Raw genomic sequence first — 18,528 nt, forward strand, 5'->3', positions numbered from 1 at the left:
TAACCTTGCGTCACCACTCACCAGTCTTTTAGCTAGAAGTTAACATTTGGGGCACGCGGGTAAGCACCATAGAGACACACGGGGACTACAAATTTCACGCCCACTTTTGAGACAGCGCCGCTACTCGAGGTCCGTTACAACGATGAACTGCAGCTGCCAATGCAATCCCTATGAGAGGATATGAGAATTAGCCTACTTTTGAAATATTCGTACATTAACTGGAGACGATATTGATTTAAATAAAAATATGTTTCCAAATGTATGGAGTGTCTTTGTCAACATATCTTCTTGTTTTCTTAATAGTTGATGTGTTTCACATTTAATTTGCCACTTTAACGAGTTACCCATAATGCTAACACAGCAGAGGGTAGACAGCAGACGGGCATTTCAGTGACATCACTGTCTTTACGAGCGCCGAGCGCCGACCGACAGCGTACCCACTGTAGAGGCAGGAGAGGCAGTCGCCTGCCCAACTAAGATCTCGCCTCCCCTAAAAAAAAAAATAACCCGAAAATGTGTCATTGCGTGCTTAATGTCCTCAAAGTCACGCATCCAACAAGCTTTGAACTGAGCAGATTGGACCTTCTGTTCCAGAGATAATGACCAAAACCTATTGAAAACGTCCACTTTCGCCAGTTTTCTGGGTATTGAAAACCTCAAGGGATGCGTCCGTGATGCGACCACTTAAAGTCTGGATCTCCGATGCTAGCGGTTTTGACATACTGATGGAGTATATTATAGTATATTGTGGGTAGTATATCGAGATGAAAGATATGGGACATTAAAAAGGACAAATTAAACAAATGGGACAGATTATTAGAACACAAAAAAAATCGCTACAGCCTCAGTAGTTAACCAGTGAAATGACGGTATTTTACAATGCCTCTCATAGAGATTGCATTGAGAGCTGCAGTTCATCGTTCTAACGGACCCCGAGTGTCAAAAGTGGGCGTGGATTTGTAGGCCTTCCGCTTCCGGCCGTGTGTCTCTATAGAGCGTCGCAGTTCCCGCCCACTTCCTGTTTTTTTTGGTGCCGGAAGAAAAAACTCAATGCATTTTTCCATTGACATTTCCAAAAATATTTATATCTATTAATTTAAGCCTCGAATCAAGCCATCACGAGATGACATGAATCGTGACCATAACACGTTTTTTTCTGTGATTTTTTTTTATTTTATATTTAATTATATGATATACTATTTTTAATAAATACCCTTTGTTTTGCCGTTTTCAACAACAAAAAAAAATCACAGAATCAAACGTTTATGGTCATGATTCATGTCATGTCATGATGGCTTGATTCGAGGCTTAAATTAATAGATATAAATATTTTTGGAAATGTCAATGGAAAAATGCATTGAGTTTTTTCTTCCGGCACCAAAAAAAAAACAGGAAGTGGGCGGGAACTGCGACGCTCTATACCCAAGAGGACTATACTGAAACGGAGCTCTGATTATTCAAACCCGAAAACGTTTCCTGCTTACATGTGATTGGTCAATGTAATATGAAATAGTGTTGCCATGTCCCCTTATTATAAGCGACCGTGGGCTTGTTTTTCTGTAAAGTTGCTTGTAAAATATTGGTGTTTACGTTTTTTTGGGCGCGTTTCTAAAATAGAGTTGCTTATTTGGGCTTGTTAACTAATGTAGTTTAAACCAGTGGTTCTCAAACATTTCATTTCAAGGACCCCCAAATTAATATGTGTAGGAGCCAAATGAGCATTGTATTTGTGCACTGGATTAGATTATTGATGGAGGCACCTCATTGGCACCTTGTTGGTGGGTGTGCCTTTGTGATGGCCTCCGGTGATTATAAATTTGGCTCTCACCTGCTCACCTTTATTGGTTGGTTTGCCCATGGAAGCAGGGTGAGCTGGGAGAGCTATATTTTGTTGACCGCTTTTGTTTTATTGGTTATTGCTCACTAGTTTAAATTAGTCGATTTCTTGGCACATACTTATTACATTTATTTATTGTAACTTGTAATGATTGGTGCACTGAACTTGGAAGTAAAACATTTTAAACTTGAGCATTCGTTTGGAATTGAATCTTTTAATGCGCGATATAGTTTTAAATCTCCCAGGCTCAGTGGTGGAAAGTAACTAAGTACATTTACTTAAGTACTGTACTTAAGTAACATTTTGAGATATTTGTACTTTACTTGAGTATTTCCAATTTCCAATACTTTTACTTCTACTCCACTACATTTCAGAGGAAAATATTGTACTTTTACTCCACTACATTTATTTGAAAACTTTAGTTACTAGTTACTTTTCAGATATAAATTATGATATCATGAAACATACATTAACCACTTTAGCCCTATTTTATACCTAGGCTATTTGAAAATAGCAGATCTACAAGCTCACAACGCGTCGCATCGCGACGCGTTGTGAGCTTGTAGATCGGCTATTTTCAAATATTTTAGTACTTTTACTTTTGGTACTTTAAGTACATTTTGATGGCTCGCTGCTTTTCCGCTTGTTTTCATAGACCTGGTTGCTTATTTCTCTCACAGAACCTGGCAAGACTGACTGCGACAGTTGACAGAACAAGAGGATCATGGAAGAAGTTCTGTGTGATAAACATGGTAAGTAGATGAAAATGATGTGTCTAGTTTTCCTTAATAGCTTTACATTTGGAAAGTTAACCACCCTTTTGAAGTGCTGGTTTCTCAAACATTGCCAAATGACAAGGCAAGTTCTGTTTTCTGTGATTACTAATAGGCTAAAGCTAACGCCAATCTCTTTCTGTTCATACCCTGTATGTATGGTACCACTATATCACATTCAGTGGTGTAAAGTAACTAAGTACATGTACTCAAGTAACATTTTGAGGGATTCTTTACTTTACTGGAGCATTTCCAATTTTCAGTACTTTTGCTTCTACTCCACTACGCCTCAGTGGCAAATATTGTATTTTTAGTCCACTACAATTACTTATTTCAAAACTTTAGTTAGTTTGAATATTTTGAAGGTTATTACAAAACATACATGAACCACTATAAGCTCACAAGCGACACGTTGTGAGCTTGTAGATCTGCTATTTTCAAAAGATCTTTATACATGACGAACTTGTGAAATGGGACAAACTGCATAATGAGTTATTTTACATTTGGTACATTAAGTATATTTTGATGCCAATACTTTTGTACTCTTACTCGGGTACATTTTGAACACAGACTTTTGCTTGTCACTGAGTATTTCTACATTGTGGTATTGATACTTTTACTTAAGTAAAACATGTCATGTCAGTACTTCTTCCGCCACTTTATATCACTTAATTAACATTGGGCCCTTGTCAATGACTGTACAGGACGCCCGTGCATGTTGAAAACAGGCATCAGAGATGGAGCCAGCAAAGGAAAAAGCTTCTACGTCTGCGTTGACAAGCAAGGTTGTGATTTCACACAAACTGCAAGGTATTAGCTGTTATTATTCCTCCTTGACTAGGATACCTACATTATATTCATAGACTTCATATTACTGAATGTTTGTGTGACAGCAGCAGTTGTACAACTTTTTCATTCATTATTTAATGGAGTGAGACAGGAGGATTTGGACTCTGCTGCTGCCAGAGTCCCTACCAATACCTAACCTTGGATAAAGACTATCATAAATGTATTTCTTTGCTTTCGTATCATAAATACGAAAGCAAAAAATACATCACCAATACCAAGAAAGTGCAGCATATCACTCCAGTTCTTATAGCTTTACAGTGTCAAAGAATTAATTTCAAAATATTACTGCTTTGTTCGTTTATAAAGCATTGAATGGTTTAGGGCTAAAATACATTTCTGATCCTCTGCGATATCATGAGCTGGACTGACAAATCAAAACATGTCAGTAAGAGATCACACCATCCAAGAGTCTAGTAATTTGGTCATTTTTGAACGTGTCAGTTCTTTCAGATTGTAATTGTTTTGGCATATAATTGGGAAAATTATGAAAATGAATTCTGGATGAAAAGGTGGGTGTGTTTTCCTGCTGCTATTGTTCCGGACTTGCATGATGTCTAAAGGAAGTTGAAATAATGTTTTAACCTTTCATGTGCCTCCCTTTTTAGTGTGAAACCATCCCACTGCATAAACCATGAAGACTCCATGGTGGAACTTCAAGCTCTCACACGTGATCCGCGTCAACAGACCTACAGGTGTGTGTCTGCATTGTTCTTATATCTGAAGCATGGCTTAGAAAACGCAAGAGACAACAAGCACAATGGCGTTTACAGGGACACTGGATATGTGTTTGAATCATGTGCTTGAACCGGCTCTGTGTTTTACAGAGGGTTATGAGTACCACCAATATTTTCACGCAGATGACACTGACTTATCCATTGACATAAATGTGTTTATGGCAATCCGTCCATTAGATTTTGAGATGTCTTGTATGAAAGTGGAATGTTTGGCTTATGGGTGGTGCCATTGGGTCACAAAAATCAAGAGTAATTTTTTTTTTAAATCTACGTGTATATCCAAGTAGTTTGATTTTGGGTGTTCGCTATATTATTTGATTAATCGAACAAATTTCTTATTGACCTAATGTTTTCTGAGATAATTCTATGATTACAGATCAGATATCAAAGTGATCCCAATGTTGTTTTTTGGTTTAGAATTACTCTAACCCAAATCTGATCCACTTGGACACCCACAATATATCATTTTCATAAGAAGTTAGAGGTGCGTAATGCCTGTATTGAATATGCACGTTATTGTGTGTGTGTGCGCCTGGATATGTGTGAATCATGTGGTTGTTCATGTGTAACACTGAAGCTGTCTTTACAGGTTATACTACCGTTGTGTTGTATCGAAGAAGGCAGGACAGAAGTGGTGTGGAAATGTGCCCTGGACTCCAGTAAGACATTACTTGACTTTGCTTTTATAGAATCATGCATTTGTTCATCCCTCTGTAAATTCAAAGGGTCTCAGTTCAACTTCATTCTCTTAAGCAGAGCTTTTGAACATGTACATTTCTGGTAAGAGTTTGACACATGGTTGAAGCGTTAAAGTATCAGGACTAGAAGTAAAGTGAGCTTTCCATTGACTGCTCATACAGTCTTCATTGGTTGGAAGTAATATCCTTGTCATGAGTAATGCAACTGAAATCTGCATCTCACATATGCCTTTTAATATTAGCCTAATTGTTTCTCCCTTATTATTCCCTTATTTTAGTGTTGTCTTGATCACATCCTTGAAACCAACATTGACTATTTTCAAATCAGTAGTTTTTTGGCACTGACACATCATGTGTTCATTTGACAGTAATATTTAAATTTTTCTGTTTTCACCCACCATTGCTTGTCTTTGCTCCGTTCTTTTGGTAACATCCTTCGAATAATCTGTACTTGGCTAAAATGTCTGCTGTTTTCCCACCTTGCAGCCAGAGAAGGAGAATCAGAACCCATTATCCGGCAGACCACTTCAGCCCTCCTTCCTGCCAGAGGTTCGAAACCCTTTCAAGGCTCCGGAAAAGACGGACCACCAGGATTCTGAATGGAAGAAGATGATGGCACCTGGAGAGACGGAGAAAAAAGCAAGGGAGCAAACAAGTGAGAGACTGACAGCAAGCCAGGAAAGCAGAAGTGAAGACTGCAATGGAAAAGAAGATGCACATAGCAAAATTGTTGAAGAAGAGGACAGCGGGAGGTCGTACTCGTCAGCTTCATATAGAGGTAAACATCTTCCACCGGGAATGAAGGTAAAGAGGAGAGTTTCAAATGAGGAGAGAAACGTCTCCAAAGATGACAGTGTGAAAAACGTAGTTGGTGAAGTGAAAGAGAAAACTAAAGATGGCCATAGAGAGAGATGCCAAGAAACCAGGAACTATAGTACCGCTAGTGTCAAGTCCCCACACACCGACGGAGCATGCGAAATCCAACCGAATCCTGACAGGGCCTCCACCCAACAACCGACTGGTGCTATCAAAACCAATGAAACTCGGGAAGAAACCAGTCACAAGACAAAGGAGAGTGCTTCCAACTCCTCTCCTGTTGGCATCACTCAGGCAGGCCCTGAAGAAGACACCCGCACCTCCCCGTCTTCTGACAAACCCACAAAACCACATGCCACTCACTCCAAAGAACAAGATAAATCCAGATCTGACAATGCAAGCATTGGCGTTGATGATGATGATGACGACGATGATGTAGTGTTGGTGTCAGTGAAGCCTGCCACTCAGAGGACTCCCCCGGTGGCTTCCGTGCAGAAGACCCTGACCACCTTCCCAGGGTTCCAGCAGTCTTCCCAGGTCAGAGGTCAACGGGAAGATCCCAGAGAGCTACACAGTCTGCTCTCTGCCCAGCTCAAACAGAAAAAGGTGAGGGATGGATGATTTTTGTGTGTTCAGTGGAAATCAAACATCTTCCTCTGTGTAGGTGGTCTACCAGATGGTGTAGTCCAGTGATCCTCAACCTTTTTGAATTTCTAGGCCAAAGTTTGATATGCATTAGGACATTGACCCCCATGATTTTATTTATATCTCTGGAACCCCAATCTACATGGACCCTTTGGTTCCATGTACACTCTCAGAGTTACCGACCCATAAGGGACCATTTATTGGACCCCTGGTGGTCCCCAGACCCTAGTACGTTGAGAAACACTGGTGTAGTCTATACGCAGGCAGATGCTGTATTCTCCCAGTAGGAGTGTCTGTATGCTCACTACAAAATGAGCAGTAATATGTGATGTCCCCGACAACAATATTGATACCTAACGGGGGGGGGGGGGGGGGGTTCCAGGGGAATTTTAACCATTTAATCCATATTTATATGTTGGATATAATAAAATGGCAAGCTCACAAAAAAATTGCTGTGCCGTGCTGCGACCTTGTACATCTGCCATTTTTAAAAATGTATATATTTTTAAATGCATCTTCTCCTCTGGGGGTCCCTGGCAAATGCATACGAATTTGGGGGTCCGTTATACGAAAACGTTGGCGAACCACTGGTCTAGACCACCAAAACTGCAGAAGGCAGGGCAGGATATAAGACTATGTTTATGTGAGATAACTATGTCTAAATGTATAACAGTGTAACTGTCATAAGTTCTGTGGCATCATAGAGGACCAGTGTGTAAATTGACTACTTCTTACTACATCACTACTCTATTGAGGTGCACAGGTCCACATGTACATACCATAACTATTCTTTATTATTGAGATGCGCAGGTCCATATCGTTGCTGTAGGGCAGAAAAATCGCCTTATTTTGACTTATGTATCTCCCCCCCCCCCCCCCCCCCCTGTAAATGAATGCCCTACTTTGTCATACTACAGTGTCTCACAAAAGTAGCATTTATTAATTTGAATCCTGAAAAGTAACGGTTTTGGACATAATGAGGTTTACACCCGACAGCAACAATATGTAACTATTCTGTCTCTCTGTCTCTCTCTGCTCCAACAGGCCACTCTGTCTGTAGTGAATGTCTCTGCTTTGCCTGATAAGGGGGAGAGGCTGAAGAGTCAGGTCAAAGATCTGGAGGATGCGCTAGACTCTCTGAGCATCACCGCTGCCTCTCAACCTGGTAACACCTTCCAGCTGTACACCCAGATGTGGCATACCAGTGGTGCTCAAAGTGGGTTCCGGGGACCCCCAGGCAACCCTGGGTGGGTTCCAGGGAGCCCCCAGCAAAATGAGGAACAATTCAACCACTTTAATCCTAATTTGTATTTTGGCCATTTGAAAATGTTTGAAACATTTAGAAAAATCTTAAAATTTTGGCCACTTTGGAATCATTTAGGAATATAATTTATGGGGGTCCCTGGCAGAAAATATTTTCTGATGGGGGGCCACGGCTAAATAAATATACCTTTTCGGCCTTGACGAAAATGTTTGAGAACCACTGTGGTATACCACCTGGAGTTATATCCAACCCCCTGTCCCTCTTCATATATCGTTGCTGTCCAGCAGGAACCAGCTAACTCCATTTTGATACTTTTTCATTTCCTGAAAAATGAACATTTTGGAGTTAGCTGTTTTCTGCCGGACAGCAGGGATATATTATATATAATATACCCCGCAAAACTGCACCAAAACTATAGTTTTGACGCAGTTACCTGCATACTAGCTGTTATTGTTATTAGCTTTCTCACAGGAATCTTACCCTTCTAGAGTCCCCGAGCGGAGCTAGTGGTGGCGATTATGCCAAGCCAGCGGCCCCTCCCTGCCAGAGCAACCCGTTCAGTCGGCAGGGGGGCACAGTCCTCCTGCCGTACCCTCCAGCCCCAGGCCCTCTCCACCTACAGGCCTCGGGCAGCTCTAGCCAGGGTTACAGCCACATGAACGGAGGTAATGAACACACTGTACAAATCCAGAATATTGTCATGTATGCAGCTTCTTACAGGTCTTATTATATAAAGTTTTTTCTCTGTTAAGGAGACACCTTAAAGAACCATACAGAGAGTCTGGCATGTTCAGCCCATTGACAATGACTGACGGTATTGTTGACATTACTGCTGAGTCCCGACCATTTTCCAAAGCATACTGTAGTTTGGCACTGGATTCCATTAATTTCAGTACAGTATTAAAATCTAATCTTTCTGTACTCAAAACCTGCTTGAGACAGGCAATCGAACACCATTACTTTTCTCTTCAAGTTATGTCTGTAAGTTATGTTGTGTTTTATTACATTTTAAAACACGCATTTGTTCAAATGTATTTCTGAACAAAATTCAAACATTGATTACTTGATGTTTAGCCGACATTGAGTCAATTATTCAGGCGAGACAAGTGAATGACAATGAAAATGAGTCTGAGTAATTCAAGACATGAATCACTTGTACAGACACGTGTCAGTAAAAGTGAGTGAACAATTGATTCAAAGGGTGATGCTAAATCATTGCCTTAAATTTGGAACTCATCTGCCAATTAAAATGTTTTTCTTGTGGTTTACAGCACAATCAGCAGCATTCTACGGGGGGAGGATGACTGATGACCGCATGCTGGCTGTGAAGAACGCCACCTCGGTGGCCATCGACCACCTACACAAGTCCATGGAGTCCTGTCCTGGTCCTGAAACTGAGGTCTCAGACCCCAAGGGAATCAAGGTTAGGATGTCACATAGTTAGATAGGAATCCCTCCCACTTATTTAGGTAAGCGTTTCCCAAAGATAGGGGTTGTGACCCGTTTTGGGTGCCGACCCATTTTTATGAATCGCAACTTGCGAGTAAATATATATTTTTTACCTTTCCTACTGAAAAGAAGAACTCCTGCGTTAGATGTGTTGGTTTGTTAAGAATACCACTCAGTCAGTTGGTTCCTGTTTTGTTTTCCTTTGTTTATTCATTGTTTTAAATCTACTGTATATGTATCCTGATGCGTACTCAACCACACTGTTAGACAGCTGCTGACATTCTCTTGTGTTTTAATGGTTCATGTACATGACTCTGTGTTCTGATTGGTTGACCAGGTGACACTCTTGACCCACCAGAGGCAAGCTTTAGCCTGGTTGCTATGGAGAGAAAATCAGAAACCCTCTGGAGGAATTCTGGGTAAGATTAATCTTTTTATCCATTTGCTCCATTTGAGTCATGAGCCTTCCCTCCTACATGCTGCCTGGCTGTGTATCAGTGGATACGAACTACGAAGTATTAAGGGGACTCGGGAGTGAACTTCTCATTTACTTTTGTAAAAGAGAAACTGAGGACATTATGCAACAAAGGCATTAAATACCTGATCATGTATGTCTTGCATGATCATTCTATCTGGAGTCAGATGATTGTTGTCTACATGTGGGTCATTCTTTAGTTGAACTTGTAACTCATTTTCTCTAGATGAGAAAATAAGCCAAATACATGCGTTTCTTATGACATTGGTGATCATGTTTCCTCCCGATACATTCTCCTCGACCTGCCTTTAGCGGATGACATGGGTCTAGGGAAGACCCTGACCATCATCGCGCTCATCCTGGCCCAGAAGAAGAAGACAAAAGAGGAGGATCACAAAGACGACAACGACAAAAAACTGGACAGCTGGATATCTAAGAATGGTAGGCATCTATACTGTACACACACAGTAGATACATCTAACCTAACTACCCTAGTCGGGTAGATGATATGATACCTGATATAATGGAACACATACACCAGGTTGAGAAATACATTGTAAAAGCTAATCAACATTGAGCCGCACGGTTATTGAAAAATAATGCACTGTGCTGCAGAGGCAAATTTCTAATTCATGGTACTGTTTACTGGCATATGTTTGTTTTTTAAATTATTTAAAACACTATTTTCTAGACTCCGGTCTGGTGGTCTCCACGGGCACTCTTATCATTTGCCCCGCCTCCCTGATTCACCATTGGAAGAACGAGATTGACAGACACGTCAAGACAGGAAAACTGAGTGTATATTTGTACCATGGGCCCAACCGGCAGAGGAGCGCCAGAGTGTAAGCACACACACACACGCGCATGCTTTTTTGGACTATCTGTTCCCCCGTAAATAATTCTTAATAGTTCTATAAACTATTATGATTAGTGGTATTATTGAGTTCTTCTGTGTGTTCCTCAGGCTGGCTAACCATGATGTGGTGGTGACCACATATAGTCTGGTGTCCAAGGAGATCCCCGTGCAGAAGGAGGATGCTGAGCGACCCACCAAGGATTCAGACAGTGTGGTACGCAGACTCCAGAAACATCACTAACAATCAAGTTGTGGTATATATCCTCTGGAGCTGAAATGCCACGCTGACTTTGCTGCCATTTGCTCCTTTTCTGGTGGGGGACTGGATTTTGGCCTACTATGCCCTTGCATTACTAACACTAGGCACCATAACCAAACGATTTAGTGCCTCTAGTGGCGCTGCTCTAAGGAGCTCTGTCTGTCCACCACTTTGGTATATGGTACATTTAAAAAATAAATACATCCTAGATTGCCATGTAATGTTTAACTTCATGAACCCCAGACAATGGTCAATTGGTAACCCAATACCCTTTTGGTCTAGCCTCTAGCGCTACCCTTGCACACAAAATGTCTAAAATTCAAATGGACAGATTGTCATAAAACGTAATGTGCTCAGCTAGGATGAACCCAATTGATTTTGGTGACCCTGTGGCCGTTACACTTTCCCTTTGGCCAACATTTTCAGTTGGGTGTAATGAGCAGCATGGCCTCTAGGGGCTGCTAGTGGTGGTCTTAGATTCTTAGTATTGTTAAAGTTGTATGCATGTGATGCTGTACATGTAAAGTGTCATCACCTCAGGGGCTTTGGTATTTCAAGTCTGAACATGAAAAAAGCACGAGACTGAATGTATGAATCATGTTTTTACATGAAATTGTTTCCTTTTTATTGGACTGGACAGTTAAGAATGGCAGGAATGTTGAGGCAGAATGGAGTGAATGAAGAGACTGAATTTTTGCTTTGTTGAGATGCAACAGTGAAAAGAGACGGAACTATAGACAGAGGGGAGGAATGACATGAGGCACCACCAACCCTCAACCAGAAATCGAACTTGAGACGCATTAACTGAACCCTAACAAACTTTTGTGTTTGATTTTTGTAGCCGTCAAATGCGGCTCCTCTGCTGCGTGTGGCTTGGGCCCGCGTGGTTCTGGATGAAGCACACAACATCAAGAACCCCAAGGTTCAGCAATCGCAGGCTGCATGCAGGCTCAGAGCCCAGGCTCGCTGGGCCGTCACTGGAACCCCCATCCAAAACAATCTGCTGGACATGTACTCCCTGCTCAAGTAAGAGAACATGTCTGTCATTTGGGTGAAACCAGTTTGCCTGTCTTGATGTGAATAAAAACTTTAAGTTCCTAAACTCGCATAAACCTTGCAATTTGGACCTTTTTATTCAATGGTGGAAATTATCATGAATTGTTTGTCTTTCATTTAGTGTCTTTAAAATGTTTACCCATGATGCAATACTCCAACTTCATCTCTCTCTCTCATTCCCTGTGTCTCTGCCAGGTTCTTGCGTTGTTCTCCGTTTGACGAGTACAAGCTGTGGAAGGCTCAGGTAGACAACGGCTCTAAGAGAGGAGGGGAGAGACTCAACCTCCTAACCAAGAGTCTCCTGCTCAGACGCATGAAAGACCAACGGGACTCCTCAGGAAAACCACTGGTACACACACACACCCCCCCCCCCCCCCCCTTAACAATATTAATGAGAAATGGAACACTTGAGAACCTATGTTGGTGCTGACTGAAGGTACTGTATGTGCTGCAGGTGAACCTTCCTGACCGGACCTGTGAGCTTCACCGTGTCAAACTGTCAGAGGATGAGCAGGCTGTTTACGATGTGGTCTTTGCACAGTCAAGGTGTGACACACAATTATTTGTAATAAACAATCATGAATTGAAGTTAAGAAAGTAATAGAACCCCCATACCTTGTGTGTGTGAGGCATTCTGGACAGCGGCATTGGTTAAAAATGCCTGTTCTTCTTGTCCAGGTCCACTCTGCAAAACTACCTCAAGAGACACGAGGGAAATGACGTGAATAAAGCAAATACTTCCACTTCCAATCCCTTCGACAAAGGTGAGATATCAGACGGTTGATCGCTGCGGTTGAGCACTGAGATCGATCAAGACTCTCCAATGAATGTAGCTCCAAACAGAGGAATCTGGGCGTGCAACAGTTAATTGAACGAATTTAATCGGCTTTCTAAAATGGCTAAATAGCCGTGAGTCCACAAGCTCACTATTTTTGTGTGACAATCATGGATAACCAAGTAGAAAATATCTGAAATGTCTTAAGTGTAAATTGTTTGATATATAAATAAATATACGCATGTGTATATATATATATATATATATATAAAAATGCTTCTCAATTAATCATAAAAGTAATTGATGGAATCGGTAAGAAGATAATTAACTCATTCAGTGCCTGACTTATTTCTGGCAGTTTGGCTCTGAGTGCCAGAGCCAAAATTCATTGTAAAAAAAAAAGTGCTTAGGAGCTGAGATACAGCCTTTTTCAGTAAGAAGTTAAACAAGAAGTGAATGGAGCAGAACATTTTCAAATCATATCTTTTATTTTTTATTTTTTTTACGTCTTAGACGTCCAGTGGCACAGGGCTTATGATACAACGGACGTCTTAGACGTCGAGTGGCACTGAATGAGTTAATAGTTACAGCCCTGTAGGAATTTATAAATGGCACTAATTACAAGGCAAGATTGTTGAGTTGTTGAGGCACTAAATTAAGTTCTTTTTTTTGTATGTGTCTGTCCATCTCAGTGGCCCAGGAGTTTGGTCTATCCCAGTCAGAGTCTGCAGTGACATCATCGTCCCAGCAGGCCGCCAGCACTGGTGTTCACATCCTGTCTCTGTTGCTGCGCCTCCGACAGTGCTGCTGTCACGTCTCACTGCTCAAGAAGGTGCACTATATCGGGCAGACTGATATATCCGAAATTTTTTGACTGTTTTGACTACATCGTTAATGGCAATTATGCAGCCGATGTGTCCTGATTTTTAACCACTTTCACCCTGGTGTCCCTATTTTGGGCATATGTAAAAAAAAAAAAATTCGTATGTAAAAATAAGCTTTAAAAGAATTACAAAAAATGCATATCTACAAGTTCACAACACATGGTAACGTGACAATGTGTTCTCTCACACCACACGCCTAGTGGCACCACTTTACAATTCAAGTTGTCTGATGAAACACTGCTATGCAATTAGTTAGACAGAGTGGGATAATGAGATTAAATCAGAATCCGTCAACTGTCACTCCCCTTCTTCTCCCCAGACTCTGGACCAGACTGAACTGCAGGGTGATGGCATCATCCTGTCTCTAGAGGAGCAGCTCAATGCTCTGTGCCTCTCCTCCAGTCCCTCATCATCAGATCCAGACCATAAAGACACAGTGACGCTCAACGGCAGCCGCTTTCCCGCCCAGCTCTTTGAGAGCACCTGTGACAGCACCAAGGTCTGTGCCTAGCTGCTGCCATTGTACTTGCGTAGCTTTGAAGCTGCAATCCATAGGGTTTATGACCAAGGGCTGAAATTTCTACTGCTGAGCTAAGACGGAATGCCTGTTTGGGCAGAGGAAATATTGCGCTTTGAGCTTAAAGCAATACCTCTTGTGAACTAGTAGTGTTACTACCCTACCACACAATCTACATTTCTCAGTTGAAGAGCAGGGATACCACCCCCAGCCAGTTGTGTTAGTTGTATTGTATTAACATACTGTACTATACCGATTGGTCAAACGTTTTATTCATTAAACAAAGTTTGGGAGGATTGCAGCTTTATTGGCAAGACTTATAAGACATTTATCCTCATGAGTTAAAAAAGTTTGTGTCTGTGTCAATATTTCAAACCAGATCTCTGCTGTTATGACTGAACTCAAGGCAATCAAACTGAAGAGCGAAGATCAGAAAAGGTAACCCCGCCAACAAGTACCTAAAATGTATCATGCTCATTGATGCTGTAGTGGTTCTTGACCTCCAGAACCACACACACTTGTTGGCCTGGGATCGAATCCCACTAGATTCATCTGTGTCTTCTCTAAGCTATCTCCCTCAATATATTTCTACACACACATACTGTATACTGTATATATGTGTGTGTTTCCTCCAGCGTGATAGTGTCACAGTGGACAAGCATGCTTCGGATTGTGGCGGTCCATCTACAGAAGCTGGGTCTGACTTACGGGGTCATCGACGGCTCCGTGCCCCCCAAAAAACGCATGGACCTGGTTGAGGAGTTCAATACCAACCCTAAAGGACCACAGGTAGCCCTAGTTTACACTCACTAAATGTTTTAGCAGAGGTTAGGGTAGTATGGTTAGTAGACGGCCTGCGATCATGCCTGCCATTACATTAAAGTATTTTTTTTTTTTTTAAAGATTGGACCTATAAAGGGATATTATTGTCTCCGCCAGGCCGAAGGCATGCCCGAGACTATGTTTTGCACCCTGTCCGTGTGTCTGTGAAGAGCTAATCTCCGGCACCGTTGGCATGATGGCAGCGAAACTGCTCACATACTCACTGGATGCCAGAGCAGAACCTCTGCCTCAAATTCTTCACATGGGCCTGCTATAGCGCCACCAGGAGGCCGATTTATGACTCATTTAACATTAGATCGGCGAGGGCTGGGTTTGTTGTGATGACGTTATTTCCGGGTATACTCTTCTCCAGAAGTCATTGGATCACTCAAAAGGTTGGACAAAGAGCACCCTCTGGCGTAAACACTGAAAACAGTTTTTAGGTGTTACATGTCATTGGCACTCTGGGCTTTGGAAAAAATTGACCTGTTTTGTTTCATTGGCAATGAATGTATTAACATTGCCCTATTATTGCGCCACCAGGAGGCAGATTTTTTTGCAAAACCTTTTTTAATATTACTCCACAAATTGTGTCCAAACATCACGCAAATCAGTACACATTATCTCTATAGTCAAGTGGTCAAGACGGATACATCCGATTTTCTATATTCCATCCTGATTGACGAATTCCGAATATTGCTGGCCCTCAATAACCTACCTGACCTGGCGGAGACCTGTGCTCTGAGGAGCAATTTTTCTAGTTGTAAATTAATTCCTATGATGTGCATGTAACAGGCTTAGTTGCAGACAGACGACAGGCAAGGTTTTGGGTCAAAATACACTTTATTTCCTTGCCGTTATAGAATCACATAAGCTGCTTTCCAAGTTGTGGTACTGGAGGGAATTAAACTACATAGCTATAGAAGAAATTGTCAGAGGAGAGCAGATGTTGTTCTGTCCGGACAATGGCTCCCCCTGGAATGTGTGTGGGGATGACTGATTTATCCTATGTGCGTCGATAACCTCGATGCACAAAGTCACATGTAGCTCTGAGTCCAATTATTTAGACTCAGGCCTGGTGTGACTGCTTAAATCAGCCGTCTCCCACCCCACAGTGCATTTTTGTTATATTTAAACAAGTTTCTGGGGTTGGTTTTCTCCAAGGTGATGCTGATTTCTCTTTGTGCTGGAGGTGTGGGGCTCAACCTCATTGGGGGAAACCACCTTTTCCTCATCGACATGCACTGGTGAGACACAAACAGACACACTCACAGACACAGAGAGAGCGAGTAATTGCTTGCCAGAAATAGTACTGGCAAGCAATTCCCAGGATAATTTTTATTTTGGCTCGTGTGTTTGACAGCTACAACAGTACACCAGCTAACAGAACTATTAGCCAGGGTGGGGACATTTCAGAATAGTAAAAACAAACTAACCCCAGGCCTGAGGTCAGTTTAGTTAAAATTCAGCCGGCTACGTTAATTGAAACGCTACAGAAACTGAAATGACACATGCTCAAATGTTTGAAATACATTTACTTCAGTATTTGAGTTTAATTCTTACTGTCTCACATATACAGTACAAATTGGCATAATGAAAATTGCAGGTTATTTATATTCTGTCACAATTGTCAACATGAACTAACAGAACAGATCAACTCAGGTCCGATATAACATTATTTAAAAGGTGAGCTAAGCCCGGAACTCATTGTCTGTTTAACAGGAACCCAGCCTTGGAGGACCAGGCATGCGACCGCATTTACAGAGTAGGACAACGCAAAGACGTTACCATTCACAGGTAAAATATTGAATACATGAGTCCTCACAGGCAACGTAAATTACCTCGCATGTGTGTTTGCAGTGTACTCTCAAACGAATCGCAGATCACATACCAAATCCCAGGGGCTTCTATATTATCTCCTTCTTATGTACATTTTCCCTGACAAATGAATAAATAAATGCATGTAAATTTAAGTTCTCCTGTGTTTTTGTGCTCAGGTTTGTGTGTGAGGGCACAGTGGAGGACAAGATTTCCATCCTACAGGAGAAGAAAAAGGAGCTGGCCCAGAAAGTCCTCTCTGGAACGGGAAGTTCCGTCACCAAGCTCTCCCTGGCTGACCTCAGGGTCATCTTTGGGCTTTGAGGCGATGTTGGTAGAAGACCCTGGTACATTGCAGATAACCAATACACCAACATAGCCTGTGCAAAATTGATGCGTCACACTTAACGGATAAATATCAGCTATAGCCATCAGTGAATGTCAACTTCTTTGCAGATATGCCGGTAGCATTTTTTGCTCTCTCTGCTATTTATTCCACAAAATATTTTGTTTCCTCTCAAAGTTCTCACAAGTAATGTAACTTGTTACTTTAGAATTCACCCTGGATTAGAGTGTCTTCTAAATGTCTAAATTGAAATTGTCCAAGAGGCTAGGAATACATTAACAATGTGTATATACATTTTAAAGATTTGTCATTTGTTTTCTGTTTGTTTTGTTTATTTGCTTTTGTTTGTTTTTGTATTGTCTCTGAATTGTTTTCTGTTGGTTTGATATGCAAAATGGACAATAAATGATACAAATAAATACATGTACAAGAATATTTACAGGGCATGCTTTCAAAATCATTTCATTGCCCATGATTTTATCACAGCAAATAACAGAGGTAATACACTGCGGTTTATCCCTAATGCCAAGAGTTTTGACAGTTTTGTAGAAGCAACATGTAATGGAGGAAAGGGGTTCTTTTTTTAGAATGGTGTTTACATGACCCAATTGAAAATTAATTCATTTTGATTGCAACCGATGTGATTCACTCGCATGACTTATTTTGAAGTAATAAACAGGCTAGAAATTAACCAACAAATGCAATAGATATTTGACTGGTGCAATAAACCAACTTTTAATTGCTTTGATTAGGGTGCTTTTACATTTTAGTCGTTGAACACATATTGATAATTGATATGAGGGGGTTGGATATAGGTCATGTTTGGAGTCTGTCAGCTAGCCTGGATGCTGCAGTAGCCTAAGGGGCAGTGTACTGCACCTGCCACCCAGGTTCAGTTAATTTTGTTGATTGAACAATGAACAATATTGGGGTATTATTTAGAACACAAACTTCTCTGGACAAAATTGTCAACAATATTTGGTCCTGGTCCAGCCCAGGAGTACTTTTTTCACAAAATATTAATAATGCAATGTACTTCAAAATGTACTTGAGTAAAAGGTATTTGTATCAAAATGTACTTCAAGCACCAGGTAGAAAGTACTCATTATGCAGAATGTCCCATTTCACACATTTTCAAATGTATATCTTTTGAAATAGCAGATCTACTGTGAGCCTGTAGATGGGCTATTTTCAAAAGGCCGAAATGTATTTAGGGCCGAAGTGGTATGTTTTATAATATTCTAAGTACTAACTACAAAGTAACTAAAGTTTTCAAATAATTGTAGTGGGGTAAAAGCACTATTTGCCTCAGATGTAGTGGAGTTGAAGTAGAAGTACTGACATTTGGAAATACTCCACTAAAGTAGTCATTGTAAGTACAGTACTTGAATGAATGTACTTAGTTACTTTACACCACTGTCGGCTACACAACTGCTGCAGCCTGCAGTCTCTCCACGTGTCCTGCTTCAGTCATCACCGCCCACACATTCCACATTGTGACATGAATTAACTGACTTGGTTCAACACTTGCCCTCAAATATACACAGGTTAGTACACAACCAACTTTATTGTATGCTATCTATGGAGATATTGATATATACTTCGGATCCCTTCCGGAGTTCCCATCGCGTTCGTTCCACCTTGCATGAACACAT

The 18,528-nt window shown here is 41.2% G+C and overlaps 1 protein-coding gene across 2 annotated transcripts; it reads left to right on the forward strand.

Annotated features, from left to right (window-relative positions):
- The first annotated feature begins 23 nt into the window (after positions 1 to 23).
- On the forward strand, positions 24 to 17,234 carry ttf2 (transcription termination factor, RNA polymerase II). Of its 2 annotated transcripts, none has more exons than XM_080412596.1 (24): positions 24 to 59; positions 2,518 to 2,589; positions 3,315 to 3,420; positions 4,065 to 4,151; positions 4,783 to 4,852; positions 5,378 to 6,313; positions 7,397 to 7,568; positions 8,105 to 8,281; positions 8,888 to 9,039; positions 9,403 to 9,484; positions 9,853 to 9,981; positions 10,232 to 10,382; positions 10,505 to 10,610; positions 11,497 to 11,681; positions 11,907 to 12,060; positions 12,166 to 12,257; positions 12,390 to 12,475; positions 13,179 to 13,318; positions 13,690 to 13,869; positions 14,267 to 14,325; positions 14,523 to 14,676; positions 15,874 to 15,956; positions 16,432 to 16,506; positions 16,707 to 17,234. In XM_080412596.1, exons 2-24 carry the CDS (start codon positions 2,562 to 2,564, stop codon positions 16,849 to 16,851), a joined length of 3,549 nt encoding a protein of 1,182 aa, XP_080268722.1. In that variant the 5' UTR covers positions 24 to 59; positions 2,518 to 2,561; the 3' UTR covers positions 16,852 to 17,234. The 2 variants fall into 2 exon arrangements, with proteins under 2 accessions (XP_080268722.1, XP_080268721.1); XM_080412595.1 differs by having other exon boundaries at positions 26 to 59; positions 7,397 to 7,517; positions 16,707 to 17,232.
- The last annotated feature ends 1,294 nt before the right edge of the window (positions 17,235 to 18,528 follow it).

The sequence above is a fragment of the Gymnoscopelus braueri genome (assembly GCF_963280865.1).
Source record: "Gymnoscopelus braueri genome assembly, chromosome: 18".
NCBI lineage: Eukaryota > Metazoa > Chordata > Actinopteri > Myctophiformes > Myctophidae > Gymnoscopelus > Gymnoscopelus braueri.